Genomic DNA, 19,131 nt, shown 5'->3' with positions numbered 1-19,131 from the left:
ATCCTGAAGAGGGAGGTGGTCTAATTCCTTCCTGATCTGCTCAAACCAAACCTTCCTTACTGTCCTCATCTCACTCCTCAATGACCAAACAGTGGCAGACTCTGCGTTTAGTTTGATACAGGGGGCAGGAGGTCAGAGTGAAACTAGTCGGAGGCTTTCCTGGTGGGGATGCATGACAGTGCACATGCACTTTGAATCCATCTTCTCTAAATTGGTGAGTTACAACTTTTTTTTTTTACATGTGCATGATGGGCTGTTACATGCAGACAACATAGGCTTCAAACTTGCACAGAGAGGGGCTCCCAGGGTGGAAAGTTGGGCTACTCTTTAAATAATGTTTCCTGTAGAATTTTCATGTTTAGCATCCAAACAGTTTACTGTTGTTACATTGATCAAACCAGGTGGCTTCTAGCTAGCAGGTGTCTGTGGTGTTTAATGCTTCCTTTTTCTACCATAGGGGGCAGCACTGAGTCTAGCACTCACCAGCCAAGACGTCTGATGAGATCAGTGATGGGTTCCTTATCTGCTTCCTCTTCTCTGTGCCTCCTCATGTGAGTTTCTCTGAAAAAAAGAAAAAAAGAAAAGAAAAAAAGTCATGTATGTCATGTATTTTGATATCTCATCCATATCTGATGAAAGCTTATTCTGATCTGTTCTGTCTCATAACCTGTCCTCACTTTAGATTATATTATAGTTCAACGTTTCTTTCAGACAATGACCAGTAGACTAAACAAGTCACTGTTACATTAAAAGTAAATTAATTACTATGAGTAATGAGGCGTGTATGTAAAGTTTGTTGGTACAAAAACTCCCTGTTTGGTATATCTATTTACATCAGGACAAACACACTCATTGCAGGTTTACTCACATAATCAACAAGACTGATAAATTACATTCCAATGTGTAGAATTTGTATAAAAACTGACCTCCACCATGAAAGCGTAACACACATTAGCACAAACACAGACTGTGCTATCACCTGCAGGGTGCTCGAAGCCAAATTTTTGTTACCTCTCATGGCAGCAAAGTAGAGTTTAGACTTGAACAGCAAGCAGTTCTGCACATGAAATGCAAAAATAGAGTGTTTTTGTTCCACAGTTTAATCTACCGACTTTTAAATGTGACTAAAGTGAACCAGAAGCTGAGGATTTAAGCCTATGGTAACATCTTGAATGTTGTATTTACAGGTGGATGCTTGTCCTGGTCCTCTTGGTGCAGAAGCTGAATGCAGTAAGAAATTTCTCTGAGGGTTTTCAGTTCATGTACACATGCCAAGTGAAAGACTGCAAGTGATGCAAAAATGCTGCAAGGGAATGAGAAAGTGTTGCGAGGGACTGTGCTAGCAAAATGTTTCTTGTATTTAACGCAATCTCTCAAACTCTAGGGAAACTGGAAAGGAGAAAACTAAGTGTTTTTAAAACACTCTGACTTAAACATAGCATTGCTAGGAATAAAACACACTTTTATAGAAACCAAGCTAAGCTAGGTCAATTAGTTAGTTTTAGAACCAAGCTAAGCTAGGTCAATTAGTAAGTTTTTTTTTTTTTTTTTTTTTTTTTTTGGGTGATAGTTTTAGATTCTGTTGAATTTTAATGAAATCACACCCCAAACACTGTATGCTAAATCTTTCACTCAATGTGGAATAGGTTGGTAAGTAAGTGACAAAAACAACAGCAAAAATCAATATAGCGGAATTTTTTGTTTACAGATTTTAAGTTGTGATTTTTTTTTCATTTATTTTTATTTTTTGTTCAAAAATCTTTTTTTTTCTACTTCTTTTTTTCACATTTAAATCCTTCATTTTAGTCTTTGTTAATAAGTTGAGATGTCAGATCCCCTGAATGAATCCTTAAAACTTACCCACATGTGATGTGAATTTTTTGGGAAAATATGACTCCTGATAAAGTTTTGTAGACATCATTATTATTGTTCAACTTTTTCACTTGGTCTGGTGTCAAAAAAGCAAACTAGAAATTGTAAAAATGGGTAATAATGAGGAATTGCAATTTAAATCAAATCTACACTCCAAAGATCATAACATAATCAAATCAGGAGAAAAGCATATTGTCCCAGCCCTAGTATTCAAAGGACAATATTTCAATTTCAGCATTTTTCTGTTAGGACAGAGGGACAGGTTTCTTTCCTTTTTGGCATTTTCTTTTTTGTGCCATCTCTGTGCCAGAGAAGCATGACACAGTATTGTAGCTTGTTTTATGAATGTTTTATAATTGGTGTCCTTGACAAAAAATATTGGTGTAGAGCTCATTACTTAACTAACATACAAAGAAATGTAAAGTAGGTTTTAGTTTTGTGACAAAAAAACACAAGTCAGGCCTGAAAGAGGTGAAACAGTTGCAGTAAATTCAGCAGTGATGTTTTAAAAATTCGGCTGATGCTTAAATTTCTAATTTTACAAATGTGTTAAATATTATTAGCAGTTAGTCTGGGGCAGGTTCAGGTTAGTCTATCCAGCTGCTTGGTGGCTAGATGCATGATATAGGCCTCGTCATGAATGTTTGGATCAAAAGTGAAAGTGGGACATCAGATGTGCGACAGAAACTTCCAGAGCATAAACTCATCTAAATATTTAGACAGCTTTGAGAAAACTCTGCTAAATGTTATTTTCACACACACATGCTCACACACACCGGTGGGAACATGTGACATCTGGAAGTGTGGACCCACAGATTAGTTTTTCAGAGTGTGTGCTATGAGGATGGGGAGTGCTGTGAGATTTTCTCTTTTCAAGGTCTGAGCTCTTATTACCACCAAGTCTTTGTGAGAAAGCTGGTTTGTGTAGAGTTTTCTAATCAGGGCTGTCCGGTCTCCACAAGGCCGATTCTCAACCCCAGAAAACACTCAGGATTGACAGATATGCCCAAACCAGAGCCTCATCTGATGAGCCCGCTCTGGTTATCTACAACACAACTGCAGTCATACAGTCTAATGCTGCCTCCTCCTGTCACATAATTCAGTAGTATACAGTCTGTTTCTATTTGTGACTTATGGTTTGAGGCTGATTTGTGTTTCAGGGAGTTGCTGAGGGCCCATGTGAAGGAAGAGACTGCAGTGAGTGTCGGTGTCTTCCTGCTAAAGGCGCTCGGGTATGAGCTCCTCCTTTCATATTGTTGATTATTATAAATAAAAGATCGTAGTTTTAATTTCTGATGATTTCTTTATTGTACACACTATTGACAACTAGTCTCAGGATTTTTTCTGTTGTCTTTACAGGGTGCTCCAGGAAAGCCAGGCCAGCAGGGTGACCGGGGACCAATGGGACCATGGGGACGTGAGGGGCCACCTGGAGAGAAAGGCCGGAAAGGAGCACAGGGACCATTTGGCCCAGCAGGGCCCAAGGGAGAGCGTGTAAGAGTGCATATTAATATTCATGTTGTCTGTCTGCATCTAGTCAAACAAAAAGAGAGAGAAGGAAAAAAAGCAAGACACACACTGCATAAGGAATGATTGAGCATCGTAAATCTACATTGTTCACTCCATGTGTTATTTATTGCCTGTTACAGTTCAAATGAAAGAGCAGTAACTCTTACACAATGACTTGATGATATTTTTATCCCTTTTTTCTTTCACATGGCAGGGTGTGACTGGACCTCCTGGTTTTCCTGGGAATGATGGCTTAGCAGTGAGTAAATTACTTTTGTACACTGATTACTACATTTATTACTCACTGAATATTTCCTTTGAGGTCAGTGAAAGTGAGCTTAAGTTTCCCCTTGTTTCCTCCTGTTCTCTCCTGTTTTATCCTTCGGAATAGATTATAAATAAAATATAACTGTTATTGTATCTAATATGCAAATCCATACATGTGAAATTGTGATCCAAATACTGTTAAAGACCATACAATAAATAGTGCAGTAATTTAAAGCATGTGTTAGTGTGCCCTCTAGTGGTCACACATAGGTACATTCTAAGTTGAGCTTTTCCTTTGCCTTTGGCAGCTGCCTCTTCATGACTCAAGTGTTTGGGTTTAATAGAAACTGAAGATGTTCATCTGCGCCTGTATATAATTATGAGCTATCACAGATGCTATGTAGGATTGAAGCTTTAAATGCCGTATAGAAACACTTCTTTATCACACTCATCTCAAGTCAAGGAGTTATGAATGTTACTTGTACTGCCCTGTAATTTTACTTTACGGCATGATGATTCTGTATATTTCAGGGCCACCCTGGAGCAGGTGGTGAGCCTGGTTTACCAGGACTGGATGGATGTAACGGGACAAGAGGTCGACCAGGACGAGCTGGTATCCCTGGTTTGGATGGTCTCCACGGGTCTCCGGTGAGTAGGAGTCCTCTTTTGATACATTTATCATCAGCTTTTCTTTTAGGAATGAACATTTAGAAATCAAGAATATAATTATGTCAGGAGCAAAGGCTGTACAATAAAAAATTGTGGACCAATCAACACCTTTCCTGAATGAAGCCTAACGAATTAGAGCTCCCTCTGTTGAATGGCTGCAGTATACATCAAACCAAAACATTAAGGTACACTTCGAAAAAATACTCTCAGATATCCTCCTTTAAAATTTTTTAATCTTACTATGTACCATGGACTGGCAGCCATGTTATGTTGTGGGGTTTTTTTTGTTTGTTTTTTTTTTTTGTGTCTTGTTTGTTTGTCTGTTTAACTGTCTTTCCTTAATGTCCATGTGTCCTGTATCTTTGTACTTGAGTTTATTTGTGTATTTGATCAAAGTGGGTTCTGGTGTATTCTACTACCAGCATATTGATCATTGTAAATTGAAAAATCTGTAAATAAAATATATATATATATATAAAAAAAAAAATTAATCTTCATCATTTATTGGTGCTAAGAAAGGGGGGTTATGACATCATGACTGACATCTCTGTTGAGAAATGCTGGCATTAAATAAGGAATGGTGAGAGAAAATGTAACAACAGTGACACAAGAGTCTTTGAGCCCTCTTTAACCAACTTTAACCAAACTGATTCAAATCAACTTAGTAATCTGTTCTGCTATTGACTGGACCAACTTGAGGGATGTTTGCTGTTTCTTTGGCAAATACAATGTATGTTTTCGGTTAGCTGAGGGGGTTTTACCTCAGTCCTTGCAATCCAGCAGCTAGATTTCTACCTTGCTATGGCTCCACCAGTTCAACAACAGAGGCCATAAACCATCCATATGTTAATATCAAGTTAACTGTCAGGAGTGAAACCTCTGGAAGTTATTCTCTAATGGATTGTTGGTCATGTCCCAGCTATCCGACAAAGTGCGTACAGGATACTTCAAATGTGAAGTTGTGACAGATTTTATACCACAAACAACCTCCTTAGAAATAATTGAAGGTTTTCTAATATTATCTAACATCAAATTTAAACTGTTAGACACTTTTATAATATGTGTAATGGAAAAATTTTCCCTCTTCTTGGCAGGGATTCACTGGACCTAAAGGAATCAAAGGGGAACCTTCGTATGATGGTACCCTTCCAGGACTCCCTGTAAGTTCCACTAGTGTTCAAAAGCTCAATGTTGATTGGCTGGGCTTCACCAGTGTCAACCTTACCTTTCTTGATTTTTTCAGTAATCGGTATCATCTTTAATTTCCCATTACCCTCATCGTCATTTCATACTGTCTTGCAGGGGGATCGTGGTGGAGATGGACAGCCCGGTCTTCCTGTAGGTGTTTTTTTCTTACTTTGACTGTAACAGTTTGTAGATAAATAAATCACAGGATGTTTTTCCCTCTCCCCGGAGAAGATGACCAAGTTTCGTGTTGAGCATCTTGGACTTGTATAATGTTTGCTTTGTCTTTACTCAGGGACGGAAAGGAGACAGAGGGCCCGTAGGCTTCACTGGCCCTCCTGGGCCTCCTGGGGTTGAGGTAGGGTTGGTTCCACTTGTATGTTGTATGGGCTATATATTTAAGAAGGAAGGATGCTGTACATGTAAAACAAGAAACAATATATCAATTCACTGATAACTATTTTGAGTATTGTAGAGAAATGCATTCTGTGTGTCAAGATTTGTATATGTATCTAATTTCATAGGGCCTGGGTGGAGCGAGAGGTCCAAGAGGACCACCTGTGAGTGGACTGCTTTGCAGTCTTTGACAGTGCATACTCTAAAATATGTGTATCCATTCACATACCTAAACAAACACATAACTTTGCTGAACTTGTGGTTTTATAGGGTGACCCTGGAGCATCACTGGCTGGCTATGCAGGAGATGATGTAAGGAGTTAAAATAACATTTCAACTCATCTGACATTGGTTATATATGCTTCAGTATGTGAGCACATGGATACATATATATCAGAAATGGCTCAACTCTTTTAATTCCTGATCCAGGGTGAGCAAGGCCTTCCTGGCGCACAAGGACCTGAAGAAATCATAATACCACCTACAGACTTTCTCCCACCCAAAGGGGATAAGGTAAGAAAAGCTCTTATTCGTAATCCTTTTCCCTCTTTTTATACTTTAATTTCTATCACCTTCTTTTTCTGCTCCATAGGGAGAAAAAGGTCTTCCTGGACCATGTGGACCAAAGGGCACAAGGGTGGGTTTTGTTGCTACTCATACAGGAGTCTGAGAAAAGGGAAATAGGCAGTTGATTTGCGCTCTTTCTTGTCAGGGTGGTAGAGGAGACTACTTCAGTCAAGGAATTAAAGGAGAGCAAGGCATTGTGGGTTTACCTGGAGCTCGGGTAGGTGACTTCATCCAGAAAATATGACAACAATACAAAGACATGCTGATAAAATTTACCCTTTGTTGCTCCCATCTATAGGGTCTTTCAGGATTTCCAGGACGAGATGGATCAACGGGTCCGGAGGTACACCTTTAATAGGATTAAGTGTTCCTGTACTTTGCAGACTGTGTATTTATGACAGGATAAGTACATTTTCATATTTCCAGGGCTCTATTGGAGAGAAAGGACTTCCAGGCCTAATAGGGAGAGTTGGACCAAAGGTGAGCTTTGCAAAAACATGAAAGAAGTCTGTATCACCATTTGGTTGAACTTTTACTGCTTTTACAGGTACCAAAAGGAACTTGTGTCAGTGACCACGGCTGTAAATATCTGTCTTTTCATCCAACAGGGTTACCCAGGGGATCCAGGTCCTCCAGGCCCAACCAGGTTTCCTGATGGAGAGGATGTCAGAGGTAAAGACACAGCAATACCAGCACCACCCTTAGTGTTAAAAACCATGCAATCAGAGCACTTTCAGTTCACTTTAACAGTATGATGATAATATGACAGAATTTTGAATGACATTCTCACTGTCTCCAACCTTGGTCTTACTGTTAGGTCGGTGAAGCCACACCTTTTGTATCAACAACAGAGTGTTATTTATGAAAAACGGAAAACAGAAAGTAAAATTGTTCCCATGTCTGACAGAGTTTTCTCTTTGAACTTCTGACAGAGAAGCTCAGCATCTCCAGATTGAGACAGGACATTACATCCTGAGCAGCACCTTTCCATTTAAGCAAGATTGCACATCTGCACCATGCTGTGCTCTGTAGGAGTCAGATTGGGGTCATCACCACCAGGAATACCAAGCAGGGCAAGAGTTGGGATAAGTTTTAGATTTAGAAAAGTGTTTGACCTGCGAATGATCCAGAAGTTTCTGTAGTGTGGGGTCAAGCGACTAACAAAGAAGAGCAGGGAGGGAGATGTCCTTGTATGAATTAAACAGTATTTTTAGTACACTTTGCAAAGAACCCTTATATCAAGAGGTCATCAAACTTTTACATACTGGAGGACTAAAATACTAATTAGAGTTGTGTGGGGTTTATTTTTTATTTTGTTTGATTCATTCTGTCAAGCAAAACATATTAAGCAAAACAAGTCAAACTGAATGAGGTTTAAAACCTCCCCTGGATGAACACGCTTTGATGAAGTTTCATGCTAATATTCAGTCGATCATTACCCATCATTAGTGGGTGAATTAATCTAGTTTCCTTCCCTTGTTTGCTGTCCCTTTTATCCCCTGTATGACTCAGGTCCCAAAGGTGACCGTGGCTATCCTGGGACACCAGGATATCCAGGTGATCTCGGGGTAATGGGCCCTCGTGGACCACCTGGCCAACCAGGCTTAGTAATACCAGGTCAGGGTTCAGCCTTTCTCAGTGGTCTTTGGTACCATCACACTGAGTAAATCTCATGCTATCTAACCTTGTCTGAAGTATTACTCTGTCCCTCAAACATCTTCAGATGGGCACGGTCAACCTGGTCCGCGAGGACCAACTGGTGAAAAGGGATATAAGGGAGAGCCAGGACGATACAGCGACTCTAACGGCTACGTATATCCTGGTCCAAAGGGAACTAAAGGACTCCCAGGACGTAAAGGTGTCACAGGTCCCCCAGGTCCTCCAGGTACTTCAGTGCTTTCTCTATTTTTTGACCAAATTAGTTTAGTCCTTTTATGATTTGACACGTTGCATGTTTGAATTTGGACTAACTTTCTGACTTTCTGTTTGAATACCTGATGCTGTCTGATCAGGGTGTGGAGGTGAGTACTTCAGTTGCTTCACATTGAAGGAGTCCATCAATTTTAATGCTCAGTTTTTCACGAAAAGGCTTATAGATTGTTTTACTGTTTGTCATTGCGTCATTGGTTAATCCTTAGATTATTACTGTGAGCGTGGTGATCCTGGAGACCGTGGTGAGCCAGGACCCATAGGAAGACCTGGAAACCCAGGGCCCAAAGGAATCAAAGGTGATCTGCAACAGTTTCATGCTTGACTTGAGCTCACAAACAAGGGATGGAGCTCTTTTCTGTCACTACTTTTCCCCTGTCGAGTGTTAAAGCAACTTGATTTGTGTTGATGATTGAGTGCTGTTGTAGAGAGCATTATCACCCTGTATCATATTCTTACTTTTCTTTGTCATCTGTGTCACTCAAAGGTTGTGAAGGGTCTTGTGAGTGTAGGTCAGGCAAGGGAAGACCTGGCCTACCTGGACCCCCTGGTTATACAGGACCTCCAGGGTTACCTGGAAGTCCGGGACTGAAGGGGGACCCTGGGCCAAAGGGAGATGAGGGTCTAAGAGGACAACAAGTAAGAGCACAAAGACATCACAAGTAAAAGCAGTTTGTTTAATGGGTCAAAAGCCTGTTTTTATAGCAGAAGAAATGTGCCGTCATTCTTTTATGTGTGATACTTAACAGGATAAGTAGAAAATAAAATGTTCAACTTTGTGTTTTATTTGAAGGGCTTTCAAGGACTTCCTGGTTTGACTGGTCAGAAGGGTCAAAAAGGGGACTCTTTTGGGATAGGCGCTAAAGGTAAACAGCTTTAAAGCCCAACCTGTGCTGTACACAATGTATAACTACACTAAACAAGTTTAATTTTTCTCATAGAGGTACTCGAACCTTTCAACACACCAGCTCTCCAAAGTTTAAATGCATCAGTTAAATCATTCTGTGTACCAAACTCTACAGTGAGGGAATCACAGTTATTTTCTGTTGGGTGCAATAAGAAATAAGAAGACACTTATATCTGTTTAATTTAAACTTTGTGTTTTGTGTCTGAGCATTTTTATCAATGTTCATTAAACATTTAAGGCTTAACAGCTCCTGACTTTGTTTCTATTAATAAAAGGTGCCAAAGGAAGCCGAGGAGTCCCTGGATATTCTGGTCCTACTGGAGCAATGGGTAAGCCAGGACGCGATGGCCCACCGGGCCCAGCAGGAGACCATGGACCACCAGTGAGTGTGTTCATGATAAGTGCATCAAATGTAATTTGTGTACCAGGCATTATGTGATCTTCTGCACAGGACCTGGTTTGGTTATTGTGTGCTGGTGTTTCGTATGCTCTGTTTTACCTCTGCAGTTATGGTGTGGGGTATCATTTGCAGGGCATTGGATATACAGGAGTACGTGGTCCCAAAGGATATCCTGGTGTTGCTGGACCCAAAGGGTTGCCAGGGTTTGCAGGCCCTCCGGGCCCTGGTTCCCCAGGCCCTAAAGGGTTGCCTGGATATAAAGGAGATCCAGGAAACCCTGGCCTCCCAGGTCAACCTGGTCGACCAGGCCCACCAGGTCAGAGACTGGGTTGAATCAAGGATTTTTAGTTGTTTTTATTTCACTCCATCCCACATAAACCATGGGACCTGGGCTCAGGTTTGATTAAAATGAAATAATACTACATTTAGAATAAGTGCGATTTTATTTCTATTATATATATATATATATATATATATATATATATATATATATATATAAATATATATATATATATATATATATATATATATATATATACATATATATATATATATATATATGTGTGTGTGTGTGTGTGTGTGTGTGTGTGTGTGTGTGTGTGTATGTGTGTGTGTGTGTGTGTGTGTGTGTGTGTGTGTGTGTGTATACATATATATGTGTTTGTGTGTGTGTGTGTGTGTGTGTGTGTGTGTGTGTGTGTGTATAAATATATATATTCACAAGTGTTGTTATTTTGTCACCAGGTGAAACTGAGCCATGCTGCCATGAAGAAGAGAAAGGGTCACCTATATATATATATATATATATATGTGTGTGTGTGTGTGTGTGTGTGTGTGTGTGTGTGTGTGTGTGTGTGTGTATACATATATATGTGTGTGTGTGTGTGTGTGTGTGTGTGTGTGTGTGTGTGTGTGTGTGTGTGTGTGTGTATAAATATATATATTCACAAGTGTTGTTATTTTGTCACCAGGTGAAACTGAGCCATGCTGCCATGAAGAAGAGAAAGGGTCACCTGGACGCAAGGGGGAACCAGGTGTTCCAGGTGAGTGTTACAGGCAGTACTGGGTAAGTTATTAAATAAAAAAGTATAGTTGGTTACAAAGAACAACGATCAGCTATTGTATATCTTTAGTGTGTCTGTTACTCTTTGTCCCAGAATGCTTGTGTGCTGACATAGGTGTGGTCAGATTGTGCAGCAGCAAGATATATGAGTCCTTCATCCTGTTTTTTACTTCAAAGGTGTTATGTGTAACTGAGTTGCCCATAACACTGGTTATTTGTGTTTGATAAATCCAGACACCTAAGAAAATATGTCACTTTATCATTTGTTCCAGTTTCATCAAAAGGCTGTTAACTTTCTAAAGCATTTTTTTTCTAAGTTGTTAGGACTAAAGTCTTTGAATGATAGGTGAAACTTTGTAAAAGAAACCAAACAAATGACTCTTGGAATATGAAAACATTTATCCTTGGTCCTCTGTAGGACCCCCTGGTGCACCAGGGAGAGGCGGCCAGCCTGGAGCTCAGGGACATCCAGGACAAAAAGGAATGAAAGGAGAAGATGCTAGAACTGGAGGCTATGGACCAGCAGGTAATTAAAAACATGAACATGAACAAAAAATATCCTCCAACCAAAAAACAAACCAAAGTAGCATGCCAGCCATTGCCACACAAACTGTGCATTAACCCCCAGCTTGCTTTTTTAGACTCAAAGAGCATTAACACTGACAGATGATCAATCTACGTTTTAACAGCTGCTGGTGCTAAGCACCACCAAGGAGAGGAGTGAGAGCAAAAAAAATGAGAGCTGCTGAATGGTCACTCACACCTGAATGATGCAATTTTGTAGCAAGCTGTTATTTGCAGGTTACCTTGTAAAACACAGAAGGTAAACTATATTCAAGAAGGTTGACCGTACACAAACTAGTCTCTTATTGATCAAAGGACCTCCAGGGATACATGGAGATCCAGGTGACCCAGGTCCCGGTGGACTGAGCCAAGATGGCTCTCCTGGCCCACCTGGATTACCAGGTCCACCAGGCAGGAAGGGTGCACCTGGAGATGTCTTTTCTGCCAGGCCAGGTGAACCAGGCCCACCTGGCCGTCCTGGAGCCGTGGGGGCAAGGGGCTTCTCTGGCCCTCCTGGAAATCCAGGGTCTCCTGGTGAGTGTCATCTTAATAGATAGAGATTAAAAAAAAAAAAATCTGTTATTTAAAACAAATCAACAACTTAACAAATGAGACCTTCATTTTTAAGTTCTTACTGGAGTAGGTTGAACATTGGTGTTTCTGCATTATAGGTTCACAAGGACAGCCAGGACGCCCCGGCTGCAAAGGAGAGCCAGGAGACAATGGTGACCCAGGAGATACTGGTCCTCCAGGGCAACCCTGCACCCCATGCGACTTGCACGGTCCTCAAGGCCCCCCAGGACCTCCAGGAAACCCTGGATCCAGAGGACCACCAGGTTGTGCATCCCTCCAGGATGCAGTTTTCTTGATACCTTGCTGTTTCTCTTGATGTCTATTTAACACTTTCATCTGCATTTTGATGCAAGACAGGATCAACCTACCTTTCGTCTGACTGGTCTTATAATGTTACACAGGCTACCATGGTCAGAAGGGATATAAGGGAGACACAGGTCCACCTGGTCATGGTCATAAGGGACCACAAGGTTTCCCAGGTCCTCCTGGCTTGCCAGGACCACCTGGACAGAGAGGGACTACTGGAGCCTCAGGAGATCCTGGTGTGGATGCTGGTCGTGGGCTAAAAGGTATCTCCTAGAGCTGTTCATCTGATCATCAATTTCCAACAACCACAAGCATCACCAACCACTTCCAGTCTTCAAAGTATATACTTTTACTGTCTGTACATCTAGGTGAGAGAGGGTACTCTGGGAGACCTGGAGCTGGGGGGTTACCAGGTCTTCCTGGACTGCCAGGGCCAATTGGTAAAAAGGGAGAGAAAGGTTTTTATGGCCGCCCAGGTGCCCCAGGAGACCCTGGACATCCCGGTTATAAAGGTAAGGTTTTGACCAAAATAATGTGATACGGTGTAAGAAATGGGAATAGTTGGAAATTAAAACAAATCAAAAACAGAGCTATACTAAACTCTGAAGACACATTAATGGTTCCATTTTCAATGTAAAGCTAGTGCAGTTGCCAGAGCCACAGTACACAGTGAATGAGGATGACTAAGGAGACAAAATAAGGAGCCAAAGATGTTGATATACTTTTAAAGTGCTGCACTAATTTGACAGGGAATTAACAAATTTGAGTTTCAACCCTCCTACAGGTGAACCAGGCCCACAAGGATTACCGGGACCAACTAGTTTTGCTAATATAACAAAAGGGCAACCAGGACCCTCAGGGAGGAGAGGACAGCCAGGACAAGAGGGACACCAAGGTATCGGATATGTCATTAAAGTAATTTGAACCCATTGCTTCTTTTTCTGTTATTTTCAATGGTCAGTCGTTTTACAGCAATAAATATTGTTAATCTGAAAAGAGAGATGTCATCTTTTATTGTACTTCATTGCTTGTAGGCTTAAAGGGCCAAAAGGGGATTCCAGGTGTTTTGGGTCCAGATGGACTGCCTGGTCCTCCAGGGTATAAAGGCAACCCTGGTACCCCAGGGAGGGGAGGAAGACCAGGGTTACCTGGACCTCCTGGAGTCAAAGGTTTTCCTGGTCCAAGGGGTTATCTTGGACCTGATGGAGATCCGGTACCCAATTAACCCATTGTCTGTGTCCGACATTTTAGAGCTCCCTGTGTGTTTTAGTGTTCCGTTTGATCTGTCCAGTAAAGAGTGTGAAAAAATGCTTGATTCTGTCACACTTCTACATATCCTATTTGCTTTTATCATGGTTTATCATTATATTTCTAAACTTGTGGTCATGTGCAGATTTAACCTCTCCTCAGTCTAAGAAGTTAATTTCTAATGTTATCTTTTATTGTGGTCTGTTAAAGGGAGATCCAGGGCCTTATGGAAGCACAGGTGTCCCAGGTCCACCAGGATTTCAAGGGGCCAAAGGTGAGTCAGAGAGAGAGAAACTGTGGATATTTATTGGTATAGATTTTTATACAATGGACTATGCATCCACAATGCACAAAACAGAAACCTCACTCATATGTGTGCTCCTGCTCCAGGCGAATCAGGACAGTCTTATGGTCGACCTGGTCCTCCGGGACCCAAAGGATTTCCTGGAGATAATGGATGCAATGGTGAGTACTAAAGGGCGGGCCCTCTTTAACATCAATTTAGAATGTAAGAGTGAATAAAAACTTTCAGATTGATTTTATTTTAAAGTCAGTACGACTTTTTTTTGTTTTTAAATTCACATCTATACGTCAAAGATGTCAGAGGGAGTCCAGGAGATCCAGGTGACCCAGGACCACCAGGGAGGTCAGGACAGCCTGGACCACCGGGTGACCCAGGAGATCCAGGAAGACCAGGAGGACCAGGTGAACTAAAATGAGGATCATGAAAGGAATGCTGCTGATGTGTGCATTTAAACTAAATGTACATGTAAACAGAATCAGTCGAATTTAGGGAAGTTTCTCTCTTTCCTAATTTGTCAGTTTCAGACAAATCATACACTTTTGTTCAGCACATCCTGGCACTTAGCATGTAGGTTTGAGCACTTTTCTGTGTGTCACTGCAGGTTACCCTGGGCCACCGGGCCCACCAGGGCGCCCAGGTATTCCAGGTCCTCTGGGAGATCATGGAGGGCTAGGACCACCAGGCCCACCCGGCCCATTTGGGCCTAAAGGTACTGACATCAAATGGGTTGTTCCCTCCATCATCAGAGAGGTTGGGGAATAAAGGTTTCTGCAGTTATTTGTGGTCTTGTGTAAATGTCCATCCTTTAGTTCAAAAGTCTGTAGATTTGGATGCCTATGAACACACATGTAGCTAATGTCAAATGGATAAGTTAAAGAATTACACTCAATTTAATGTAAATTCAAAAACATTGTCATACAGACAGAAAAAGAGATAACAGGTTAAAAAAAAAAGTAAAACAGCCATGTCATTCACCACAGAAAAGTTTGAAATACATCCAACAAGGTGATTCTGATATTGTGTTGCGGTTTGATATCAGGACCCCCTGGAACACCAGGTCTTGATGGACTGGATGGTCTTAGAGGACCAAAAGGAATGCAAGGAGCAAGTGGTATGTGTGATTAAAATGTCCAGAAAAATCCTAATATAGTTAAACATTTATTTCTTTGTGTGTTTTTTGTTTTAGGTCTGTTGATTTTTTTTCCCATAATATAAATTTAAAGTGGATTCCTTCTGTCTATTGACCCACTTTAAGCATCCAACAGAAATGTTGAAGTTTAGGCTCAGCTATTTTTTTTAATTATCATTAATCAAAAGGAAGAAAAAGAAACTTACATAGTACAAGTTCATCCATCAAATTCAGTAAGTGTCCAAGCACAAAGTGTTACAATGAACTGTCTCATTGTTGTTTCCATCGTACTTTAAGGCATGGGGATCCCTGGCCCTCCAGGACCACAGGGTTTTACAGGCATCAAGGGTGAAAGGGGCCTTCCAGGACCTCCAGGAGGATCTTATAATGGCCCTAAAGGCCAGAGGGGGCCACCTGGCAGCACAGGTATTGTGTCATTTATCATAAATTATTATTATTTTGTTTATTTTTCCATTTTATCATTATGTGACATTTATGTGACTTGTTTTTCCTCTTCTTTTGTTAAACATAACCAGTGATCCTCTTCACAGAGTATGTTCTGACTTCGTGAATTTATCTTTCCTGTATTTTATCCCCCAGGTCCTCCAGGTCCTCCAGGTGAAACTGGTTACCCTGGCATAGATTGCCGTTTACCTTTACCAGGACCTAACGGTGATACGGGGTATGAAGGACCTCCAGGACCTCCAGGTGTGTGTCTATTAGTTTCCTTCTGTCTATTTATGTTCAGTCTGTGTGACCACATTCAAGAACAAACATGAATGAGTGTATGTTCATGTTAAACTGTGGACATTGTTTTTTATTTGTCTCTCCCTGACTGTGGTTAGGAATGAGCTTGTGTAGCTGATTGAATGATTAAACATCATCACACACACTAGTTGGAGCCAGAAAAACTTGTGTTTTTAACAAATATCAACATTTTTATCATTACCCAAAGTAATGACCAGACATGGTGTGGGGCTGGACCTCTGAGTAATGGTTACTAACATTGTGTCATGGCTATAAAGCTCTACTTACTTAACTAGGATTTTATTGCTGGTGTTTCAGGTCCTCCAGGAAGCCCAGGCTCTCCAGGTAGCAGCATTTCCACCAAAGGAGACCAAGGTCCAATCGGTCTTCCTGGATTACAGGGCTGGAAGGGAAGTAAAGGCTTCCAAGGATCCCCTGGATCTCAGGGCTACCAAGGCCCTCCAGGCCCAAAAGGTAGATGACAGTAAATCTCCTGCCCTCAGTATTCAGACATCCACTTTAATGTACTCTAAATGAAGCTGCCTTCGGACAGGTTACGGAGGTCCTTCTGGTCCAGGGGGTCCTCCGGGACCCAAAGGTCAAAGAGGTAATGTGGGGCCTAGGGGTCCCAAAGGAGTAAAAGGCCTACCTGGCGATAGAGGTAAACGGCACCATATCTTAAATCTACATAGTGTTGTCTAGACAGATGACTGCTGTCTTGCCTTTGCTGAACTCTTAAATGGTGTCTTTGAAGGTGTCAGAGGTCCTCCTGGTGACATCATCAGGGAAGCCATTGTACAAATTCCTGCTGGACCCCCAGGACCACCTGGTCAGCAAGGACCTCCAGGACCTCCAGGCTATGGCGGTCCTCCAGGTGCTCCGGGACGTAAAGGCAAGGGAGTTAATAATCATCAACAATTAATTCAATGATTTTCTGTACATGGAAATGTGTGTGTAAGTGTGTTTATTTCTTATTGTTTGTTTGCATCTGTGTGTTAAAGGAGAGAAAGGTGCTCTAGGGTCTGTGGGCCTTGGTGGCATTCCAGGTCCTCCTGGTCGCACCGGCCCTGTTGGAGACCCAGGAGATCCAGGCCAGCGGGGATTTCCTGGACCTCAAGGTGTGTAATCAGACACAATCAGTTGTAGATTTTGTGCCAGTCAGTTATGGTAATAACCACTGCAGCATGATAAAAATGAAAGTTGTGTGGTATGATCGCTCTCAGAGGGGTTCCTGTCCTCTGAAACAAGAGAATGAGAAGTTTTAAAACCGTGAAGTAAATACCTATCAGTGTATCTACCTTGATATTTGACTTTTGTTTTCTTTTACATAACTTGTTTGTTGCCATTTTGATCCCTCCATGCTCCAGGTACCTCAGGTCCACCAGGTGACCAAGGTAACCCAGGCCATAGGGGGGCAATAAGATCAGGCTTCATTTTGGTGATTCACAGCCAGACCATTAAGGTGCCAAGCTGCCCTGAAGGCAGCAGTACCCTCTGGGAGGGCTACAGTCTGGTCTACTTGGAGGGGCAGGAGAAAGCTCACACTCAAGACCTGGGTCAGTATCTGCAAAGACAGATGTTAATTGATGCCATGAGTCCCATTTATTCACCAGTCCTTGATCTTTGTTACAAAAAACTTCCATCTTGTGTTTTCCCACTTTCTCTGTTCCTCTCCTCATCATCCTGTAGGCCAAGCTGGCTCCTGTCTCCCTGTGTTCTCCACCATGCCTTTCTCCTATTGCAACAAAGCGGCCTGCCACTACTCCAGCCGCAATGACAAATCTTATTGGCTTTCCACCACTGCCTCTATACCCATGATGCCACTTTTTGGCCAGGAGATTAGATCCCACATCAGCCGCTGTGTGGTGTGTGAGACAGCATCACCCTCTGTGGCGTTTCACAGCCAGGATCACACCATCCCTCCATGCCCCCCTGGGTGGAGGAGTCTGTGGATGGGATACTCGTTCCTGCTGGTGAGTGCGATTAACAGCTTCACGGCATATGACACAGACTGAGCTAACACTCACCTGCTTTTCTTTCACTTCAGCACACAGGGGCAGGTGACGAGGGCGGGGGGCAGTCTCTGGCTTCTACAGGCAGCTGCCTCAAGGATTTCCGGTCTCATCCTTTCATAGAGTGCCAGGGTGCACGAGGATCCTGCCACTACTTCACCAATCTGTACAGTTTTTGGCTGACTACTGTGAGTCACACTGAGCAGTTTGACATCCCGACGCCAGGGACTATCAAGGCAGCTGACCAACAGCGGCGCAAAGCCAGTCAGTGTCATGTCTGCCTCAGAGCGCTGTAAAGGGTCTGTTGTTGCTTTTTGTTAATACTTATATGGTGTATGTTAAGAAGAAGAGATTAATGTGTAATTTTTTTTTTTAATAAAATGTGATTATTAGTCATGGGTGAGTTTGAATTTAAAACAAAGAATAAGTGAAGGACTTCTCTTTATTTGTCATTATTTCTGACAATGTGTTATGTCCACCTTTAAAATTGCTCAAGTTTCAGCTGTACCTTTACCTCCTTTATTAAAAATGTTTAAAACTTTTAAGAGTTCAGGTTGTTGATGCTCAAATTGTTGAAAAAATAACAACTTACCTGCAAAAGTCCCAAGACAGGGCAAACCACAGACTGTGTAATACACAGACATAGTGCTTGTGATGTCACCTATTTCTTTTCTAGTTTGGTTGAGGCAAAGGAGTGGGCCCTTTGCCTAAAATGTTACAGATGCTTTGAGTTTTAATGCGACTGCCTTGCCACACACTGTTGTAAAGATGTGGCTTTTAACCAGGCGTGTGTTTGTTTTGGAACAAATTTTCTTTGTTCAAGTCAACTTTTTACTGGATACAACACGAGGAGGTAAGGTATTTATCAGAACAGTAATGTAGCACTGTTGTTTGAAATATGACAACAAGCAAACACAAGTTTATAACGCACGTCAGTAGCCGGCTAAATGTAGCGCTACTAGCAGCCCGGTGCTACGACGTATCTGTAGGCTAATGTGTCAACAAGCAAACCGTCGGTTCGTACAGTAGTTAAGTAGCTGTCCATACGGAGCGCTACTGACAGCCTGGTGCTGTGAGACGTGTCGTTAATGTGTAATGTTAGTAAAACCTGGTTCTGTCCTGCCAGTCATCTACCAAGCAGAGCTAACGTAACCTCACTCTTTATTTTATTGATAGACTCTAAAGTTTGAACAGACCACTGCAGAATAACTGCTGACTGTGGGTTGGAATAAATATTATCACAAACTGTTTAGTCCCTGTGTTAGCCTTTTGCTCCAGCAGTATCTCTCTCCTGTTTATCTTTCTTCTGCTCTTATTTCCTTTTTCTGTCTTACAGTTTGGCTCCAGTCTCCACCATCACTACAAAATTAGTCACAGAAATCGTTTTCAGCAGAGAAAAACACAGATGTCTTGTCTCTCTTCTAAACTTCGTCAGCAGGGGTGGTGTTGGTGGAGAAGCTATAAAGTAGCACATCGAAATAACC

General features: G+C 41.8%; 1 protein-coding gene across 1 annotated transcript; it reads left to right on the top strand.

Moving 5' to 3' along the window:
• The first annotated feature begins 14 nt into the window (after nt 1-14).
• On the top strand, nt 15-18,041 carry LOC141804301 (uncharacterized). The gene is made up of 46 exons (XM_074688648.1): nt 15-214; nt 458-551; nt 1,188-1,230; nt 3,033-3,104; nt 3,232-3,366; nt 3,596-3,640; nt 4,180-4,296; nt 5,412-5,477; nt 5,620-5,655; nt 5,798-5,860; nt 6,328-6,411; nt 6,491-6,535; nt 6,611-6,682; nt 6,764-6,808; nt 6,892-6,945; nt 7,074-7,137; nt 7,978-8,082; nt 8,189-8,350; nt 8,478-8,486; nt 8,604-8,693; nt 8,882-9,033; nt 9,188-9,260; nt 9,577-9,683; nt 9,834-10,017; nt 10,673-10,744; nt 11,183-11,290; nt 11,644-11,862; nt 12,000-12,164; nt 12,303-12,470; nt 12,576-12,719; nt 12,992-13,102; nt 13,242-13,420; nt 13,666-13,729; nt 13,846-13,920; nt 14,053-14,160; nt 14,361-14,468; nt 14,799-14,870; nt 15,186-15,314; nt 15,489-15,596; nt 15,954-16,109; nt 16,189-16,296; nt 16,390-16,527; nt 16,637-16,753; nt 17,003-17,191; nt 17,325-17,608; nt 17,683-18,041. The coding sequence occupies exons 2-46, from the start codon at nt 499-501 to the stop codon at nt 17,941-17,943; spliced, it is 4,959 nt and encodes a 1,652-aa protein (XP_074544749.1). The 5' UTR covers nt 15-214; nt 458-498; the 3' UTR covers nt 17,944-18,041.
• The last annotated feature ends 1,090 nt before the right edge of the window (nt 18,042-19,131 follow it).

Source organism: Halichoeres trimaculatus, unplaced genomic scaffold, assembly GCF_033239565.1.
Source record: "Halichoeres trimaculatus isolate MK-OKI-2021-1 unplaced genomic scaffold, fHalTri1.1 fHalTri1_scaffold_15, whole genome shotgun sequence".
Taxonomy (NCBI): Eukaryota; Metazoa; Chordata; class Actinopteri; order Labriformes; family Labridae; genus Halichoeres; species Halichoeres trimaculatus.
This window is presented reverse-complemented; position numbering and strand designations above follow the sequence as displayed.